Source organism: Crocuta crocuta, unplaced genomic scaffold (genome assembly GCF_008692635.1).
Source record: "Crocuta crocuta isolate KB4526 unplaced genomic scaffold, BGI_CrCroc_1.0 scaffold445, whole genome shotgun sequence".
NCBI classification, from domain to species: domain Eukaryota; kingdom Metazoa; phylum Chordata; class Mammalia; order Carnivora; family Hyaenidae; genus Crocuta; species Crocuta crocuta.
In genome coordinates, this window is record NW_027530847.1 from 3,094,040 (window position 1) to 3,112,798 (window position 18,759).

The 18,759-nt window shown below is 46.7% G+C and overlaps 1 protein-coding gene across 2 annotated transcripts in view; it reads right to left on the reverse strand.

The window, feature by feature from the left end:
• Positions 1–8,695: 8,695 nt before the first annotated feature.
• POFUT1 (protein O-fucosyltransferase 1) overlaps positions 8,696–18,759 on the reverse strand; it is a 33,322-nt gene continuing 23,258 nt past the window's right edge. Inside the window, exons 7-8 of one of the 2 annotated variants that reach the window (XM_077769340.1) lie at positions 18,096–18,308; positions 8,696–8,934 (exon numbers count right to left, since the gene is read on the reverse strand). In XM_077769340.1, coding sequence (XP_077625466.1) covers positions 18,120–18,308 — 189 coding nt within the window. In that variant the 3' untranslated portion in view covers positions 8,696–8,934; positions 18,096–18,119. Of the gene's footprint in view, positions 8,935–14,734; positions 18,309–18,759 lie in introns of those variants that run through there. The other variant, XM_077769339.1, reaches the window with a different exon arrangement.

Here is an 18,759-nt window from a genome sequence, read left to right on the forward strand (position 1 = left end):
TTCTCTAAGGAAGATGCACAAATGGCCAACAAACACATGAAAAGAAGCTCAACATGACTAATCATTAGGGGAAATGCAAATCAAAACCGCAATGAGATACCACCTCACACGCATTAGGATGGCTATTGCCAGAAAACGGAAAATGACATGTTGGTCATGATGTGGAGAAAGTGGAACACTTGTACACTGTTGGTGGGAATGTAAACTGGGGCCAGTACCATGGAAAACAGTATGGTAGTTCCTCAAAATATTAAAAATAGAGTTACCATGGGGCGCCTGGGTGGTTTAGTCGGTTGAGCGTCCGACTTTCGCTTAGGTCATGATCTCGCGGTTCGTGGTCTCGAGCCCCGCGTCGGGCTCTGTGCTGACTGCCAGCTCAGAGCCTGGGGCCTATTTCGGAGTCTGTGTCTCCCTCTCTCTCTGACCCTCCCCTGCTCACGCTGTCTCTCTCCTAGAAATAAATAAAAATATTAAAAAAAAAAATAGAGTTACCATATGATCCAGTAATTCGATTTCTGGACACATACCCAAAAGAACTGAAAGCAGGGTCCCAAGAGATATTTGCACACCCATGTTCATAACATTATTCACAACAGCTAAAAGGTGGAATCAAGGGTCTTTTGGATGGATAAATAAAATGTGGTATAAACATACAGTGAAATATTATTCAGGTCTAAAAAGAAAGAAATTCTGGGGAGCATGTCTGGCTCAGTTGGTAGAGCATGCAACTTTTGATCTCAGGGTCTTGAGTTCAAGCCCCACGTTGGGCCTGGAACTTATTTGGAAGGAAGGAAGGAAGCAAGCAAGCAAGCAAGCAGAGGAGGGAATGAGGGAGGAAGGGAGAAAAAAGGAAGGCAATTTTGACATGTGCTACAGCATGGATGAACCTTCAAGACATGATCATTCTGCTAAATGAAGTAAGCCAGACACCAGAAGCTAAGTACTGCATGACCCCATATACAGGAGGTACTTAAAGTAGTCAGAATTACAGAGACAGGCCGTGGGGTGGTGGGATCAGGAGATGAAATGAGAAAGCAGATACGATGGGGAGGGAAACAGATAATCCACAGATACAAGGTGGTGGCCCTATGGCAAGGAGACCAAGCAGAAGGCCACCGGGAGAGCTCAAAGTTCCAGAAGAGACATTTATGGAGCACTTACAATAAGTCTGGAACATCAGGAGCACCTGGGTTTGATTTTGGCCCAGGACGTGATCTCATGGTTTGTGAGTTCGAGCCCCACATCTGGCTCTCAGCTGTCAGCACAGAGCCCGCTTCAGATCCTTTGTCCCCCTTTCTCTGCCCCTCCCCCCGTCTCAAAAATAAATAAATATTAAACAAAAAAAAGAACATGAATCCTTACAATCCCCTAGTATGAAGGTACTATTACATCCCCACCCTACAGATGGGAAAACTGGCCAAGGAGACAGAGTCCCCATGTGAGCCGGGGGCCCACACTCTCACCTCTGCACACAGCCTGGTGGCCCCAGGCAGGCCCTTCCCTTCAAGCTCTCAAGCCCTCTGCAGGTAATGGGCATGTCTCTGGAGCAGCAAGATTTTAAAAATGTTCTGTTCCCCTCCTCCCCGGAGGCTGCCAGACTTGTGGACAGGACACAAACTCTTTACTCGGATTGGAGGTAAGGCCGGCAGAAGCACATTCAGCACTTTGAGTNGGAACAGGGAACAGGCCCCAGGCTCCTCCTGTCACTGTTGTGGGTTTCTTCTCTTTTCTCTCTGGCCTGGCTCTCTGTGCCTGTGTTCCAGGGGTTCTCCCTGCCCGGAACGCTCTCTCCCCTGAAACCCATCCACACACAGAAACACACACACATACACATGGCACATCTCTGTCCCTATCCATTCCTCACCCCCACCTGGACATAGGATTATGCTGTGTGTTCCAGCACCTAATGGGAAAATATGTACAATTACATGATTCGATTACAGTTCAATTCAATTCAAACAATCAAATTAAAATTAAAACAAAGACCCCCAGATTTTGGACTCAAAAACCCTTATCAAAAATTACCTTCAGGGGCGCCTGGGTGGCTCAGTTGGTTAAACGTCCAACTTTAGCTCAGGTCATGAACTCACGGTTTCTGAGTTTGAGTCCCGCATCGGACTCTATGCTGACAGCCCAGAGCCTGGAGCCTGCTTCGGATTCTGTGTCTCCCTCTCTCTCTGCTCTTCCCCCACTTGTATTCTGCTTCTGTCTGTCTCTCAAAAATATAAATGTTTAAAAAAAATTTTTTTTAATTACCTTCATAGGCAGACCTGAGATCAGTAGATGGAAGCCCAGAAAGTCCCTCATAGTGTGTTTATTTATTGCATTTATTTATCACTGCATATTTATTTACAAATATCCTTTCTTTCTTCCTTTTTCTTTCTTTCCTTTTTTCTTTTCTTTTCTTTTCCTTTTTTCTTTCTTTTCTTTCTTTCTCTTTCTCCTCCTTCCTTCCTCCCTCCCTCCCTTTCCTCCCTGCCTCCCTTCCTTTCTTTCTTATTTATAAACTACTTATTTACATCACTGCATTTATTGAGTGCTTCCTGTCTGCCAGGCACTGCGGTGGTAAGTACTTTACAGCCTATCTTTCTTACCACATATCTATCTCTTTAAGAGATAGGACCTATTATTATCCCCGTTTTACAGATGACAACTGAGGCTATAGAGCAATTACCAAATGAATAAGGCCTCAGAGCCATAGTCAAAGGCTGTTCTAAGGCAACGTGAAAGCCCACAACTTTGGCCTTTTCTGGACTCACAAAGTGGAGGACCACGGGCAGCATCTGCCTGCAGTTGTGTTTTATTTGGCCTATTCAACATTTAAAAAAATAAAGAATTACTTGCAAACATTTAAAAACCAGATTTCCTATATAAATTGGGATAGCCAAGGCTTGGCCACACTGGGCCTGGGTTTCTATGTGGCAATCATTAGCTGGAGGAAGTAACGTTTGCCCCAGGTACAACTGATGTGTGTGTTCTGTCCACTTTGTCATATGCTCCCCAGCTCCCACTGACTTGTGTCACTCATTTTTATTGCCTGTTTAGCCTCTGGAAGCATCCGAGTTTATGATGACCGGGTTCACACTTCCTAGTAGATGCATTGGTTTTGGGATGTGGTGAGCTTGCTGTCACTGGATGTATGCAAACTGAAGCTGGCTGCCCATCACTGGGGGTGTTGGGAAGGGATTTCAAGAGCCAGTAGAGGAACTGAGTCAAATACCATATAGTCCCTTCTAGCCCTGCAATGCCAAATATTTACTCACGACTTTGCAGCGTATATTGTTAAGAACTTCCCGTCCGGTCTCAACTTACTGTTTCAACTTTCCTTTCCATTTACCTTAGTTTCTTGATCTATTTAAATATTTTGATCATATGTTTATGCTGTATGAGTTCTTATGCACTTCCTCAAATCCTTTTTGGAACAAGGCATGGGGAACAAATAAATCTATAATGAATATTTACTTAAAGGGCTTGGGTCCCAGTACAGAAAAGAAAAAACAATAAAAAAGAATTGTGAGTTGAATAACTTGTATGGCTTGTAAGCTGTATGAGTTGTAACTGTCAAGTTATCTCAATTTCTCTGAAATTCTCAAGCTTAAGGGCACAAAGAACAGAAGGACCTAAGGGTCTAGAAGCTGCAGTTGTGAATATATGGCTAGATGCTTTCAGGAAAGGGAGCCTTTAAGTTTTATTTCCCACTTTTTACCTGAAGCAGATTTTAAAATTATAAAACTGTGGCAGCTTTGTTTATTTATTTTTTTAATGTTTGTTTATTTTTGAGAGAGACAGAGAGAGTGCACGTGAACAGGGGAGGGGCAGAGAGAGAGGGGGATAAATGATCCAAAGCAGGTTCTGTGCTGACAGCAGAGAGCCTGATGCGGGGGCTCAAACTTCCCAACCATGAGGTCATGACCTGAGCCGAAGTAGGACACTTAACCGCTTTACTAACTGAGCCACCCAGGCGCCCCAAGTATTGTTGCTTTGTATCACTAAGTTTGGGTTCGTTTGATCTCCAGCAACATAAAATTAGAACAGTAACCCAATGTTCCAAGCCATAAAGAAAAAATATGTGTAAAAGTGATGAGTTTCTTTCCACAACATTTCATTCCATTTCACTCCCCAAATACGGCGAGCAGTTTTAAGTGTATGCTTCTAGACCTTTTCTCTACATTTACCTATGTGTGTATAATAGAAATATATAGGTTTTGTGTTTCCTTTTAAGTAAGATTATATAAAAAGGCAACTTGCTTTTTCTCAATAACAAAGTCTCAGTGATCTCTTTAAATTTACAAAAGAACTTGAACTGGTAGTGATCCATCCACATGCTGTGGTTGCCAGCTCCCAAGGTCGTCCTCAATGACACCCCCACGAACACTATATTCAAATCCTTGTATAGTCCCCTCCCATACTGAACTGCAATGGCTTGTATGACCAATAGAATATGGCAGAAATGTTGGTGAGCCACTTCTGAGATTAGGTTCTAAAAGGCACTGCAGCTTAGACTCAGTTTCTTGCTCTCTCTCTCTCTCTTTCTGTTCTAGGGAAAACAGCTGCTATATCATGACCAGCCCTGCAGAAAAGCCCACGTGGGGAATAACTCTTGCCAACAGTCATGTGGATGAGTCATCTTGGAAGTAGGCCCTCCAGCCCCAGTCAAGCCTTCAGGTGAGTGCAGCCCTGGCCATCTTGACTCAACCTCATGAAAGACCCTGAGCCAGAACCACCCAATGAAGCTGATCCCAGATTCCTAACTCTCAGAAACTGCATGAAGTAATGAACGTCCACTGTTTTAAGCTACCAAGTTTAGTAAATTACTGAGTAATTTATTTGCAACAATATGTAACTATATTGTGGTTCAAGATTTTATAAAATATAAAAAAGGATGTAGTAGGGGTGCGTGGGTGGCTCTCGGTTAAGCACCCAACTTTGGCTCAGGTCATGATCTCATGGTTTGTGAGTTCAAACCCTGAGTCGGGCTCTGTGCTGACAGCTCAGAGCCTGGAGCCTGCTTTGGATTCTGTGTGTCTCTCTCTGTCTCTCCAATGCTCATGCTCTGTCTCTGTCTCTCTCAAAAGTAAATACAACATTAAAAAAAAAAAGGATGTAGTTAAAGCTCTCTGTCACTCTCACCTCTAAACTCTCACCTGGTCCTCCAACCTCTCCCCTCACCCCCGCTTAATTTAGAGTACTCTCCTGGGGAATGTTAGATTTATTATCCTGGGAACAGAGGCAGACATACCCTTGGCCCCTCTCACAGATCATCTGACTCAAGAAAGTCTGCAGCAGCACGGCGTCCCCTTTCAGGATCTGTAAAATTGTGCCCTATCTTCTTCGCCAGGAACTGGGACATTGGCCTTTTCAGCCTAGACGCCATTTTTCCCTGCCAAGGCCTCAGACGCCCACGCGCATCCCCACATCCTGTCTCAGGTCTGGGGGTGGGGGCTTCCTTTCTGTGCACACTAGTGGAAAACACTACCTGGCCTTTTTCTTCAACGCATAGAAATCAGCAACCAACCACTCACCATCTCCCACCGTGGAGTCGTAGCCTCTTCTCTAGACTTCTCTCCCGTGGCGCTCCCCCTTCCCCGCCTCCACCCTGCAGCCTGTGCTCCAGACTCCCCAGATCTGCTCTTACAGTCCTCTAAGACATTGATCACACTGATCCCTCTGCCCTGTGAGCTCTCCCCCCAATCCAGCCTTCCAGAAACAACCACCCAACTTTTAAGACTCGACCTACGGGCATCTCTGTGATGTTCCCTTGGCCACCCCACAAGCCTTGTGCCCAACCTAGCCCTGTCAGTCCCCTGGGGGCTCACGAGCCAGCCACAGCGGCTGCTGTGATGAAACCCAGGTCTCCTTCCAGTCCCACTAAGAAGCTGAGGAGTCTCCACCCCACCTCTGCTGCTGAACGTAGCTCCAAACTCTGGACAGAGGCATGGAGCACTTTGGGCAGGCTCTGAAAAGTCAACAGTAGCAGGCTGGGGAAGAAGTACCACCAACCCGGCAGTGAGTTTACACTTGTTTTTCCCTCTGGTGCTCCCTGGGCTTCTGTCAGTGCAGCCCCGAGCCTAGAGGTGGGCATCAGCGCAAGTGGAAGGGATGTCAGGAGACACATTCTAGGGGCGCCTGGGTGGCTCAGTCGGTTGACTGTCTGACGTCCGCTCAGGTCATGATCTCACAGTTCGTGGGTTCGAGCCCCACGTTGGGCTCTGTGCTGACAGCTCAGAATCTGGAGCCCGCTTCAGATTCTGTGTCTCCCTCTCTCTCTGCCCCTCCCCTGCTCACTCTCTCTCTCTCAAAAATAATTAAACATTAAAAAAAAAAAAAAGAAAGAAAGAAAAAAAGAGACACCTCTAGTTCTGGCTCCAGAAACAGGAATGAGGTCTGCTAACCCTCAGAGAGATGAGATTGATTCCCATTTCTTTCCCCATCTTCTTATATCCTAGTCCTCAGGTCTTCCTGGTGGCAGAGATAGTGGCAGGTGCCTACAGGAGCCCAACACTAGGAGGAAGGAGAACCTTTCTCTCTAACTGGAGGAGCTGTGGTCCCAAGATGCTGGGACGAACCGGTATTGCTTTGGTCCCAGACGCAGGTGCAGCTGTGGAAAATACACATCAGAGTTGGGTCAATAAAGCTTCAGGGAACCCCAAAATTGCCAGGAGTTGGCAGGGAGAGAGGACTTTGGGAAAGTGACCCCACAGAGTTATCTATGGACTTCTGAGCTCACCCACTAGCGGTGCATGAGTGGGTCTAGCCTAAACAGCTCACTGCACACCTTGAAAAGTTGAATCACGAACGAGACCAGTGAGGGAGTTCTGGCCAGTGAGTGACACTCACTGGGGCACTGCACGTGGCATCACAGAGGGTTTGAAAACAGGACTGACACTGGAACCACAACCCAGAGAAGGCAGGCAGAGCTTGTGGCTCGAACCTGCTTTGCCGATTACCTGCTAAGATGAGCACATCAATGCTCTCTGCAGGATTTAAATGTAACCCAGAGCTCATAACACAATATTAACAGTGTCCAGGGCCAATCCCTCGCAATACAAAGAAGCAGGAACAGCTCAGCTTGCTTGGGAAAAGACAATGAAAGGATACCAACTCTAAGGTGTTGGAATGATCTGGAAAAGCCCTTAAAGCAGCTGTTGTAAAAATAAACCAGGGAGAGCATAGGGAGTTAGTGCTTAATGGGTATGGAGTTTCAGTTTGGGAAGAAGACAAAAGGTTGGAGATGGTAAGTGGTGACGGAAACACAGCCATGTAAATGTACTCATAGCCACTGAACTGTATGCTTAAAATTGATTAAAATGGTCAATTTTAGGGGGGCCTGGCTGGCTCAGTCAGTAGAGCATGTGACTCTTGATCTCAGGGTTATGAGTTTGAGCCTCATGCTGGGCTTAGAGCTTACTAAAAAAAAAGCCGCCTGGGTGGCTCAGTCAGTTAAGCATCTGATTTTGGCTCAGGTCATGATCTCACAGTTCGTGAGCTTTAGCTTCACGTCGGGCTCTGTGCTGACAGCTCAGGGCCTGGAGCCTGCCTCAGATTCTGTGTATCCCTCTCTCTGCACCTCTCCTGCTCGCACTGTCTCTCTCTCTCTTTCTCTCTCTCAAAAATAAATAAACATTAAAAAAAAAAGACTCCAAGTAAGAATGAAGACTCTGAGCTTCCTTCAGTTTTTTCATAAATAGCAGATATATATTAAAATCTTCATTTGGTATATAGATATACACCATATATATTTTTTAATTTTTATTAAAATTTTTAAATATTTATTTATCTTTGACAGAGAGAGAGACAGAGAGCTAGCAGGGTAGGGGCAGAAAGAGAGGGAGACACAGAATTTGAAGCAGGCTCAGGCTCTGAGCTGTCAGCACAGAACCCGACACAGGGTTTGAACTCACGAATCGCCAGATCATAATCTGAGCCAAAGGTGGACGTTTAACTGACTGAGTCACCCAGGTGCTCCAACCAAATATAGATTTGAAAGGGAAAAATACAATAACCAAAATTTTTAAAACTCAATGGATGAGCTCAACAGCAGAATGGGATGTCACAGGAAAGAAAGAATCTATGAACTCAAAGACAGGTCAGTAGAAATTGTCCCATCTAAACAACAGAGGGAAAAGGTTGAAAAAAAAAAATAAGCAGAGTCTACGGGACCTGTGGTCCAATGTCAAAAGATTTAACATAGCGGTCATCATCAGAGTGGAATAAGGATGAGGGAGAGAGGCTGGTGCATAATACTTCTAGCAACTCTAGTCATGTTCCCTCCCAATTTGGATTTACCCCACAGTGAGTAAATTGGCAAACAAAACGTGGTCCATCCATACAACAGAACACAGCTTAGCAATGAAAAGGAATGAACTACTGACACCTGCTATAATTTAGATGAATCTCCATGGCATTATTCTGAGTGAAAGAAGCCAGTTTTAAAAGGTGTCATGCTATAGGCCTCCTTTTACGTGACCTTCTCCAAAAGACAAAAACTATAGTGATAGAACAGCGGTTAGCACAGGTTAGGGGTGGAGAGAGTGTGTCACTATAATGGGAAACACAAGGGTTTTTTTTGAGGGGTGATGGAACTGTTCTGTTTCCTGTCTGCGGTGGTGGTTACGCAAATGCACGTGTTAACATTCTTAGACCTACACACCAAAAAAAAAAAAAAAAGAGTTAATTTTATTGCATGTTAATTGAAACAAACAAACAACTTGTGGTAGTCAGGCTCCAAGGTGGCCCGCAGTGATCCTCACCTCCCCATCCTTCTGCCCCTCACACCGAAGAGGGCCGTGCTGCATGAGCAATAACAGTGGCAGAAGTGATGGTGTCTGACTTATTATGAGGCCAGTCATAAAAGACATTCCAGCTTCTGTCTTGACCTCTGGGATCACTCACTCTGGGGAAGCTGGCCAGTGTTGGTAGGAGACCCAAACAATCCTGTGAAGACAAATGGAGGCATCTCACTAACAAACGCACACACCCTTTTGAGCCACCAATTCCATGACCAGAAACATAACCTACTGATGTATTTGCACATGTGGGAAATGGTGCCCGTTCTTCATGGCAGCTTTCCTCATGATGGCCAGAACATCAAACTCAAATACCTCAGAATAGGTTAAATGCACCATAGTCCATTCATATTGTGGGATATTATGGGGAGAGTAAAAAGAATGAAAAAGGGCTGCACATGTGATATTGAAAAAGCTCTAAATGTGTTATGTGAAAAAATCAAAAGCCAGACAGTACGATTTGTAGGTTGTTGTTGTTTTCTTGTTTTTTTGTTTTGTTTTGTTTTGTTTTTTTAAGGATATACACATAGATGTATCTCCAGAGATAGCATGAAAAATTTCTGGAAGGCTTACAAGAGACTCAGCAGTGTTTGCCTCTGAGGAGGGTTCTGGGTTAGGAGCAGGCACTTACATTTCACTCGACAGGTACATTCTTTTGTACTTTTTGAATATTTTACCTTGAGCATGAATTTACTTTCAACAATATTTTTGAATAACTTACGCAGCCAGATCTCTGCCCTCAAAAGGCACCATGAGGACCCTTTCACTCATAGATGGCTCCGGGGGCCCCTTAGTGAGCCCTGAAAAGCCCCTCCTTCCGGCATCAGCTTTATTTGCTTGCCCTTGACCTAGAGACAAGCCCTGATTAAAATCTGATCAGGTAGAAAAGCCTCCTCTGGCTCCCCAAGGGAAAAAGCCCAAACCTTATCTCTCATGCAGCCTCATCTCCACTCTCCACCTCCCTAGATCCACACACGACACTGCTCGCTGCTCCCCACGATCTTTGCTCTCTTTCTGTTTTTTTTCTTTTAATTTTTTTTAATGTTTTATTTATTTCTAGGAGAGAGAGAGACAGCGTGAGCAGGGGAGGGTCAGAGAGAGAGGGAGACACAGAATCTGAAGCAGACTCCAGGCTCTGAGCTGGCTGTCAGCACAGAGCCCGACGCGGGACTCAAACCCACGAACCGCGAGATCATGACCTAAGCGAAAGTCAGCCGCTTAACCGACTAAGCCACCCAGGCGCCCCTCTCTTTCTGGTTTTCACTTTCTAGTCTCTCCCTTCAGTTGTTTTCATTTCTTTTTTTAATTTTTTAAATTTAATGTTTATTTATTTTTGAGAGAGAGTATTACTCTAGAGCACAAGCGGGAGAGGGGCAGAGAAAGAGGGAGACACAGAATCCGAAGCAGGCTCCAGGCTCTGAGCTGTCAGCACAGAGCCAGATGGGGCGCTTGAACTCACGGACCACGAGATCATGACCTGAGCCGAAGTCAGACACTTAACAGACTGAACCACCCAGGCGCCCCAAGGACACTGGCTCTTATCTCATACTTCCATGGATCCTCATAACCTGTGTGACCTTGAGCTCGTTGCTTTACCTCTCTGTGCTTTAGTGCCCTTATCTGTAAATTGGAGATAATAGGAGGATCAGTTTCACAGAGTTAGTCTGTGAACTAGACAGTTTAGCTTATATAAGGGAATTAAGCACAGCCCAGCAAGCGGTAAACAATGCATATTGGGTCTTACTACAATTTCAAGGTCCTAAAGGAGCTCAGGAGAGGAAAATTTCTTAGAGTAAGATCTTGAAACACTACTGAGTATGATATAAACAGAGGGAAAGCCTAGACAGTAGGGTGGAGACATGGAGGGCGAGTGGAATATGAATGCACAGTAGGGTTTCTCTATTACAGTAATTTCAGTACTTGCTTCTCCCCTCTGACAGCCCTGTGGGTCTTGTTCGGAGGGTCTCAGAGCCTAGCATAAAGATGAGGCTCAGTGAGGTCTTCCAGATTTCACCTTCATAATCTACACCACATCATTTACTTAATACATTTCTCTAAATCAACTTACTTTTTGTAAACTAACTACATTTCTTAAAAGGAAACTGTAAACCACATCTGTAAATGAAAAAAAAAAACCCGCAAATACAAGGCGTCTCCAACATAAATATAATGAAAGCAAAACAGTGTTACTAAATTCTAGCTAGCTAATATCTGACTCTGAGGTCTGCTCTCTGTTGCCAGGACAGATCATTAGCAAATGGTACCGAAATTAATGGCATGCTGGCATTGAACTGAGACTTTCTCTTTGGCATTGCTGGCAGGACTGAGAAAACAAGAAGATAATTCTCTCCTTTTGCTAGTGCCTTCTACCGCCTCAGCCATTGAGCACATTGTTAGAGAGAAAGATATCCCCCACACTCCAGAGAATTACATGTCAAATGGCTAGGTGCACTGCCAATTTTTTCTTTTTCTTTAGAAAGGCAGATTTTCAGAGAGGGACGAGGCCTCCTCCCAGGCTCCTCCCACCCCCCACCCGGGTGAGCACTGTCCCCCACTTGTGCTGAGTCACCATACTTGGTGAGGCAGTTTCTGGGGAAGGCTTTTTGTCCCTTCCGACCTGCTGTTCACCTGGCTGGGCTTGGCGTCCTGAGCTGATGGTCAATAACGGATTAGACGTAAAAACAAACTAAACCTGCTTGTCCTTAAATAATGTTATTTCAAGGGAAACGTCCCAGACCTGAAATAAACCAGGTTTCAAGTAAGAATCTGAATTAGTTCTGACAACATAATCCTGAGTGCAGGATTTGCCTTCAGGCTACGGGTTTTTTTTTTCTGTCAACTCCACTAATGAAAGAGAGAAAACTGAGGAGGAAAAGGGATCTTTATTTTGGGGCCAGGGAAATATTATTATTCATTAAGCTTTCCTGAAGTGATCAGAACATGGAAATGAGAACCCACCTCTTCCTTCCTCCCTCTACCCCTTCTCTCCTTCCTTATCTTTCCACTCCCTCTCCACTCCTTTCCATATATACTGAAGGATTTATGATATTTCAGGACAGCGTTTCCCAGCTTTGGTTCCCTTGAATACCAGCTTCTCCATTTCTGCCTAATCTACAACCAGCCTCTACTGGTAGTTACTTCATTTTTTTGTAAAAAGATGCAGGGCACCTGGGTGGCTCAGTTGGTTGAGCGTCCCACCTCGGCTAGCTCATGATCTCACAGTTCCTGAATTTGAGTCCAGTGCTCACTGCTGTCAGCGCAGAGCCCACTTCAGATCTTCTGTCCACCCCCATCCCGCCTCCCTGCCCCTCCCCCACTCATGCTCTTTCTCTCTCAAAAATAATAAAACATGGGGCGCCTGGGTGGCTTAGTCGGTTGAGCGTCCGACTTTCGCTTGGGTCATGATCTCGCAGTTCGTGGGTTCGGGCCCCGCGTCGGGCTCTGTGCTGACTGCCAGCTCGGAGCCTGGAGCCTGTTTCAGTCTGTGACTCCCTCTCTCTCTGACCCTCCCCTACTCACGCTGTCTCTCTCTCTCTCTCTCTCTCCTAGAAATAAAAAACATTTTAAAAAATAATAAAACATTAAAAAAATGTAATTCTCATTGTTTTACTTCTATAAAATTGGCCCCATCCTAAAACAATGAAACTCGTTAAATCAAATTCCGTCTAGTTACAACCCAAACTGAGAACTACCAGGCACCTAAAGCTATGTCATTGACCACACTTGGTGGGAACTTCAAGGCTTGCCAGGGAGGGGCCTGCAGAGAAGGCCCTCCACTAACACTTGCTGGCTGATTACAGTCCATGATCCCCACAGCCTTCCGCAGTGTCGCTCAGACTTTAGCTCCTGGAGAGATTGTTAAAATATTCCTCAGTTAAGCGTGCCTGGCTGGCTCAGTCGGTAGAGCATGTGACTCTTGATTTCAGGATTGTGAGTTCAAGCCCCAGGTTGGATGGAGAGATTAAGAATAAAATCTAAGGGGGGCGCCTGGGTGGCTTAGTCGGTTAAGCGTCCGACTTTCGCTTAGGTCATGATCTCGCGGTTCGTGGGTTCGGGCCCCGCGTCGGGCTCTGTGCTGACTGCCAGCTCAGAGCCTGGAGCCTGTTTCGGTCTGTAACTCCCTCTCTCTCTTACCCTCCCCTGCTCACGCTGTCTCTCTCTCTCTCTCCTAGAAATAAATAAAAAAAATTAAAAAAAAAAAAAGAATAAAATCTAAGGGTACCTGGGTGGCTTAATCAGTTAAGCGTCCTATTCTTGATTTTGGCTCAAGTCATGATCTCATGGTTTATGAGATGGAGCCCTGTGTGGGGCTCAGTGCTAATTCAGAGCCTGCTTGGGATTCTCTCTCTGCCCTCCCCCTGCTCATGCATGCTCTCTCTCAAAATAAACATTTAAAAATAAAATCTTAAAAAATTCCTGGGCCACATTCCCCGAGATTCTCTGACTCAGCTGGTCTGGGACGGGGCTTTGGAGTGTATATTTCTTTTTTTTTTTTTAGTTTATTTATTTATAGTGAGAGAGACAGAGAGCAAGAGGGGGAGTGGCAGAGAGAGGGAGAGAATCCCAAGCAGGCTCTGTGCTGTCAGCTTGGAGCCCAACATGGAGCTCAAACTCACAAACAGTGAGATCATGACCTGAGCCAAAATCAAGAGTCTAACACCCAACCAAGCTACCCAGGCGCCCCTGGGAGTCTGCACTGCTAATAAGCCACCCTAGGTGATGTCAATACTGCTGGTCTAACCAATTAGATCTTGGGCCACTGGGCATCAAAATCATTTGTAGGCACTTAACATGCAGATATCTGGGGACACCTGGGTGGCTGTCAGTGTACAACTTCCGTTCAGGTCATGATCTCGTGGTTTATGGGTTCAAGCCTTGCATCAGGCACTCTGCTGTCAGTAAAGAGCCTGCTTTGGATCCTCTGTCCCCCTTGCTCTCTCTCAAAAATAGGCATTTTAAAAAAGATGCAGATACCTGGGCACTACCTACAAAACATTGATTCCTCAGGTGGGAGGGTCCCCAGAATCTGCCTTGTCAACCAGCTAAGGAACCTCTGGAGACCGCCTCTAAGAAACTGCCAGGATCACCATCAGCACCTGAAACTTGGAGATAAGGTAGCCCACCTTCAAGGCCAGTCCATAAATTAGGGACGACTCCTTCCCATTGCCTGAGCCCTAAACCTTAGCGTATCCTAGATCTCTGGTTCTCTCCTACCCCTCATTCAGTGCCCCAGCAAATTCTACTGGCCCTCCCTTCAAAACATAATCATTTTCTTTGAAAGACTCCAGCACATGGACGTGGGGTGGAAGAGCAAATGACACAAGACCCGTGAAATATCGAGAATTGTTGATCTGGGAGTTCATAACTCACAATTTTTATGTAAATTTGAGGGTTTCCATAATAAACATTTTTACCTTTAAGTCTTTGATCAAAAATTCATTTCTGCATGGCACCTGGGTGACTCAGTCAGTTAAGCGGTTAAACATCTGACTCTTGACTTCGGCTCAGATTATGATCTCATGGTTCATGCGCTGGAAGCCCGCATCAGGCTGTGTGCTGACGGCGCAGAGCCTGCTTGGGATTCTCTCTCTCTCTCTTTCTTCCCCCACTCACACACTCACTCTCTCTCTCCCTCCCTTCCCCCTACTCACACATTCTCTCTCAAAATAAACAAACTAAATAAACTAAATAAATTCCATTTCTGGGAATTTATCTTAAACACTTTAGATCCAGGAAAAAACATGTAAATAAAAATATTATTCAAATAATAATAGTGAAAAGTTGGGAACATACTAAGTTTTCTTAATAGGAAACNTTTATCTTAAACACTTTAGATCCAGGAAAAAACATGTAAATAAAAATATTATTCAAATAATAATAGTGAAAAGTTGAGAAAATACTAAGTTCTCCTAATAGGACACTAAACTATGGGACACCCCTCAGTGGAATCTTGTCATTAAAAACGTTTATTCAGGATGTGTACCTACATGGAAAAATGTGATATACTATTATGTGAAAAACAAAACATGAAATTGTATATACTGCATTATTACAATATACAAAGACTCCTTTAAAAAAGACTGAAATTTAATGGGGCACCTGGCTGGCTCAGTCAGTAGAGTGTGCGACTCTTAATCTCAGGGCTGTTAAGTTTGAGCCCCACATTGGGTGTAGAGACGACTTAAAAATAAAACCTCAAAAAAGATAAAAAAGATTGAAATTTAAAAATAATTTCGTATGGCCGGTATCTGCCCACTTCCCACCACCTCCGATGCAATGGCCCTTGCCTGAGCCCCAGCACCTGGCTTGTAGCTGGGCACCAGCCCCACACTGGTCTCCATGCTCCCACCCTCCCTCCCACCTTTATTCCACCAGGCAGCTAGAAGCGTCCTTCAAACTATAAACAGATCGTGATCCTTCTCTGGTCAGAACCCTGCAAAGGCTCCCCATCTCTCCAAATGGAACGTTCGGGCTTTACCAGTGCCCTCCAGGATATAGGGCCCTGCATGCTCTGATCTACTGCTCTGTTCCCTGCCTTGGTCCTGCCATTCCAGCTTCGGGACCTTCGCCCCTGCTGTTTCCTCTGCCTGAAATGCACTGCCTCCAGATACCTGAATGAGCGGCTTCGTCCTTCTCCCTGGCAGCTCTTGAGAGAGGCTTTACCTGAACTCATCCAGAACAGCACTGCTCCCTCTCTGAGCTCCCCTGTAGCCTTTGTTTTTCTTCACAGCCGTTAGTCAATACCTCCCCGGTACATTTGTTCACTGGGTCGTATACTTAACTACAAGGCAAATCCTTTGAGAACAGACTTTAATGTCTGATTCTCTGCTGAACCCCTAGTACCTAGCACACAGCCCGGCACACAGTCGGTGACTTGAATGAAAGAATGTTGGACTAAATAACTATCGAAAAGAACTAGAAGCCACGTGTAGGCTTTGTTTCTTGGGTGATTTCTCCCTCCCCAAAACCTCCTGGCGGTGACAGACCCATAGCAGGAGTCCAGTGGGAACTAAAGTGGCTGATCATTCTCCCACCTGAGTCCCCCTGCCCCCGACGGCATAAAGTGCATCCTGTGAACTGGTGGCAGTAGGGGGTGTGTGTAGCTAATGGTAATTGCTTTGGGAGGTCAGATCCTGACTTAACACCACCAGCTATGCGGCCTCAAGAAAATGAGAATTTTTTGAGTGGTGTTTTTCCCTGTGCAGTAAGAGAAGGGTATTAACAGTTGCTAGGCCCCAGGGCTGTGGAGTAGGGGCTAACTTCCCATAAAGCACTTAACAAACACAGTGCTTGGCACAGACTAGGTTGCGACAGCAGGCCATCAAATTAATCAGCAGCCACATACGTGCCTTTGGTTCTTTCCAGTTTACAACTCTTATACATGCTTTATCTGATTCGAGGCTTTCCACAACCCCGTCGGTTTTTATCACCACTTTTATAGGTGAGGCAACTGGGTCAAAGAGGAATAGAGTGCTCACCTGTGGAGCACAACCGAATCTGACTACAAGGCTGGCATCTTCTCATCCAGAAACACTGCCGACGCTAGTCAAAGTGATCCGGGTGGCCCATCAGGGAGGGCCCCAGACTCCGAAGTGTGTGCCTAGTGTGAGGCTGTGAACGGTGAGCAAATTCAGCACACCAAACCATCAGGGAACCGCACCTCCCCGGCGACCCCATGGCGACAGGCGTGTTCTGAGTGAAGCTGGGGAACAAGTCTGGACAGACAAGCCATCTCTCAGGGTCCACCCAGGATTTAGAACGTCTCACATTTCCCAGGAGGGAAAACACAAAAGCCCTTTCTCTAGTTTCTCTGCTGCAAGTTGGGCAGCAGCTCCAAGCAGCAAATGCCACCTTTGGTGTTTGAGATCCTCGTTGCTCTGCAACCTCTGGCCTTGACAAAGGCAATGTTTCCTCCCAAGGGTAATTTAAGGGAGAAGCCCTGCATGGAGCTCTGGGCCTGGCTCTCATCAGAGTCTTCTCCACCTTCCAAGGACTGAAGGCCAAGGGAAATCACACGGCAGGGAAGATACCAGCAGCGGGTAGATGTGAATTTTAGGACCACAAGGCCAAAACATCACAGAATCTTAGGAATCATGGATTATCACAATTGTAGCATCTGAGAGTTAAAACAAACAAACAAACACCCCACGATGTAATACTTTAAGCCTCATGGGGTTGGCAGAGATTTCACTGGACAGGAAGGGGCAAACTGGACATCTGATGGCTTCTGGGTCAGAGGCTTAGCAAACACTCCCTTGTGAAAATATGGCCAGAGAGCTCCAGCTGCAGGAGGGAGGCTGGGGGGACATGTTTCAAGATCTCGATGGAGCCAGGTTTGTGGCAGGGCACCAGGCACCAGGAGACTCTGAGGGCAACACCATGGTCGTCTGGCTTGACAGCAGATGCTCCTTGCTTGGAACGTGCTGTGTGGGCAGCGCTCTGTGCCTCCGGAGAGGGGTGCACGGCATCAAGATTCCTAACTTCTATTTGCATAGTGTTGAGAATGGAGCCGAGTGCTCATGCCCCCAACCCTGGAAATGGACTCGAAAGAGGGGTTACTGGCTCTGGCCCTGTCTAAGGGCTACTTTGGGGGTCAGCTGGGAAAGGGGAATATACAACCACTCCACCCCTGGCCTCACCCTCATTCAAGGTCACTTTTGATACCTACGGCAATGAACTTCTCTGATTTTTAAAAATGAGGGAGAGGGGCGCCTGGGTGGCTCAGTCAGTTAAGCATCCGACTTCAGCTCAGGCCATGATCTCACGGTTCGTGGGTTAGGGCCCTGCATCAGGCTCTATGCTGAGAGCTAGCTCAGAGCCTGGAGCCTGTTTTGGATTCAGTGTCTCCCTCTCTCTCTGACCCTCCCCTGCTCATGCTGTCTCTCTCTCAGAAAAAAAAAACAAAAAACAAAAAACAAAACAACCCAAAAATATAAAAAAAAAAAAAAAATGAGGGAGAGTTCTAGGGTAGTCATGACCTCATATCAAAACTATAAGTATCTCTGTCTCTATAAAAAAGTCACTGAGAAGAGTTGAGCCCCCGGGCTGCTCCGAGCCGGGCAGCCCAGAAGATGGAGGTGGGACTGCTCTGCCAGTGTGAGCAGTGCCCAGGAGAAATGGCAGGAGGCACGCAGGGAGCGGAGGTGCCTGGCCCAGGAGCCGGCGAGCCCTGTGCCCTGGGACACGGAATCCTCCTCCAGGAGCCCCTGGTGCCTTTCTGTCTCTGGCGAGGGAGAAGAGCTTGCATCCTTGGGAGCCAGTGCTGGGAGCACTGCTGGCTGTCAGGCCCGGCCAGGGGGACCGGCTTACGCTGGCGAGGTGCTCCAGCCAGGGTCAGAACTCATCCCGCAGCTGAGGGGGCTTGTCCATGCCGAAGAAAGAGGACAGCCTCCCCTGGAGGTCCCGTTCCCGCTTCACGAAGGCGGTAAAGGAGGAGACACAGTTGCCAATAAAGTGGTCGGCTTGGCCGAGGATGTACAGGTCAATCTGGGCCACTTCGGGCTTCAGGCTCACCACCTTGACCTGCGGGAGGAAGGGCAGAGCGTTCTCACCAGGGTGGCTGCAGGCAGAGGCGGCCAGTTTGGCCAAGGCCCGCAGCCATACCCCCGGCTTTCTTCCTTCCCCTGCACAGAAGTGCCAGACGCAAAAGGAGGTGCAGAGAGGATTCAGACGTGGGTCTGGGCGTTCCACCAGCAGTGCTGCCCAGACGCGGTCCCAGCATACCCCCACGTGGCACACCCCTCCCCCACGGCAGCCTCAGCTCTGGACCCAGCATCATTCACCCTCTACGCCTTCACTAGTGTGGTTCCCTCTGCCTGGAGCAGCTTTTTCCTATTCAGTGCAAGGCCCAGCCAGTTCCGCCGTTCTCTCAGGAAGCCCTAGCCCGGCAGGTGTGGCTCTCCCCATCACACTGCGATCTGATCAAACAGGGCTCCACCCATCCTGTTCTGATGCCTGGATGCCTCTGAGCCCC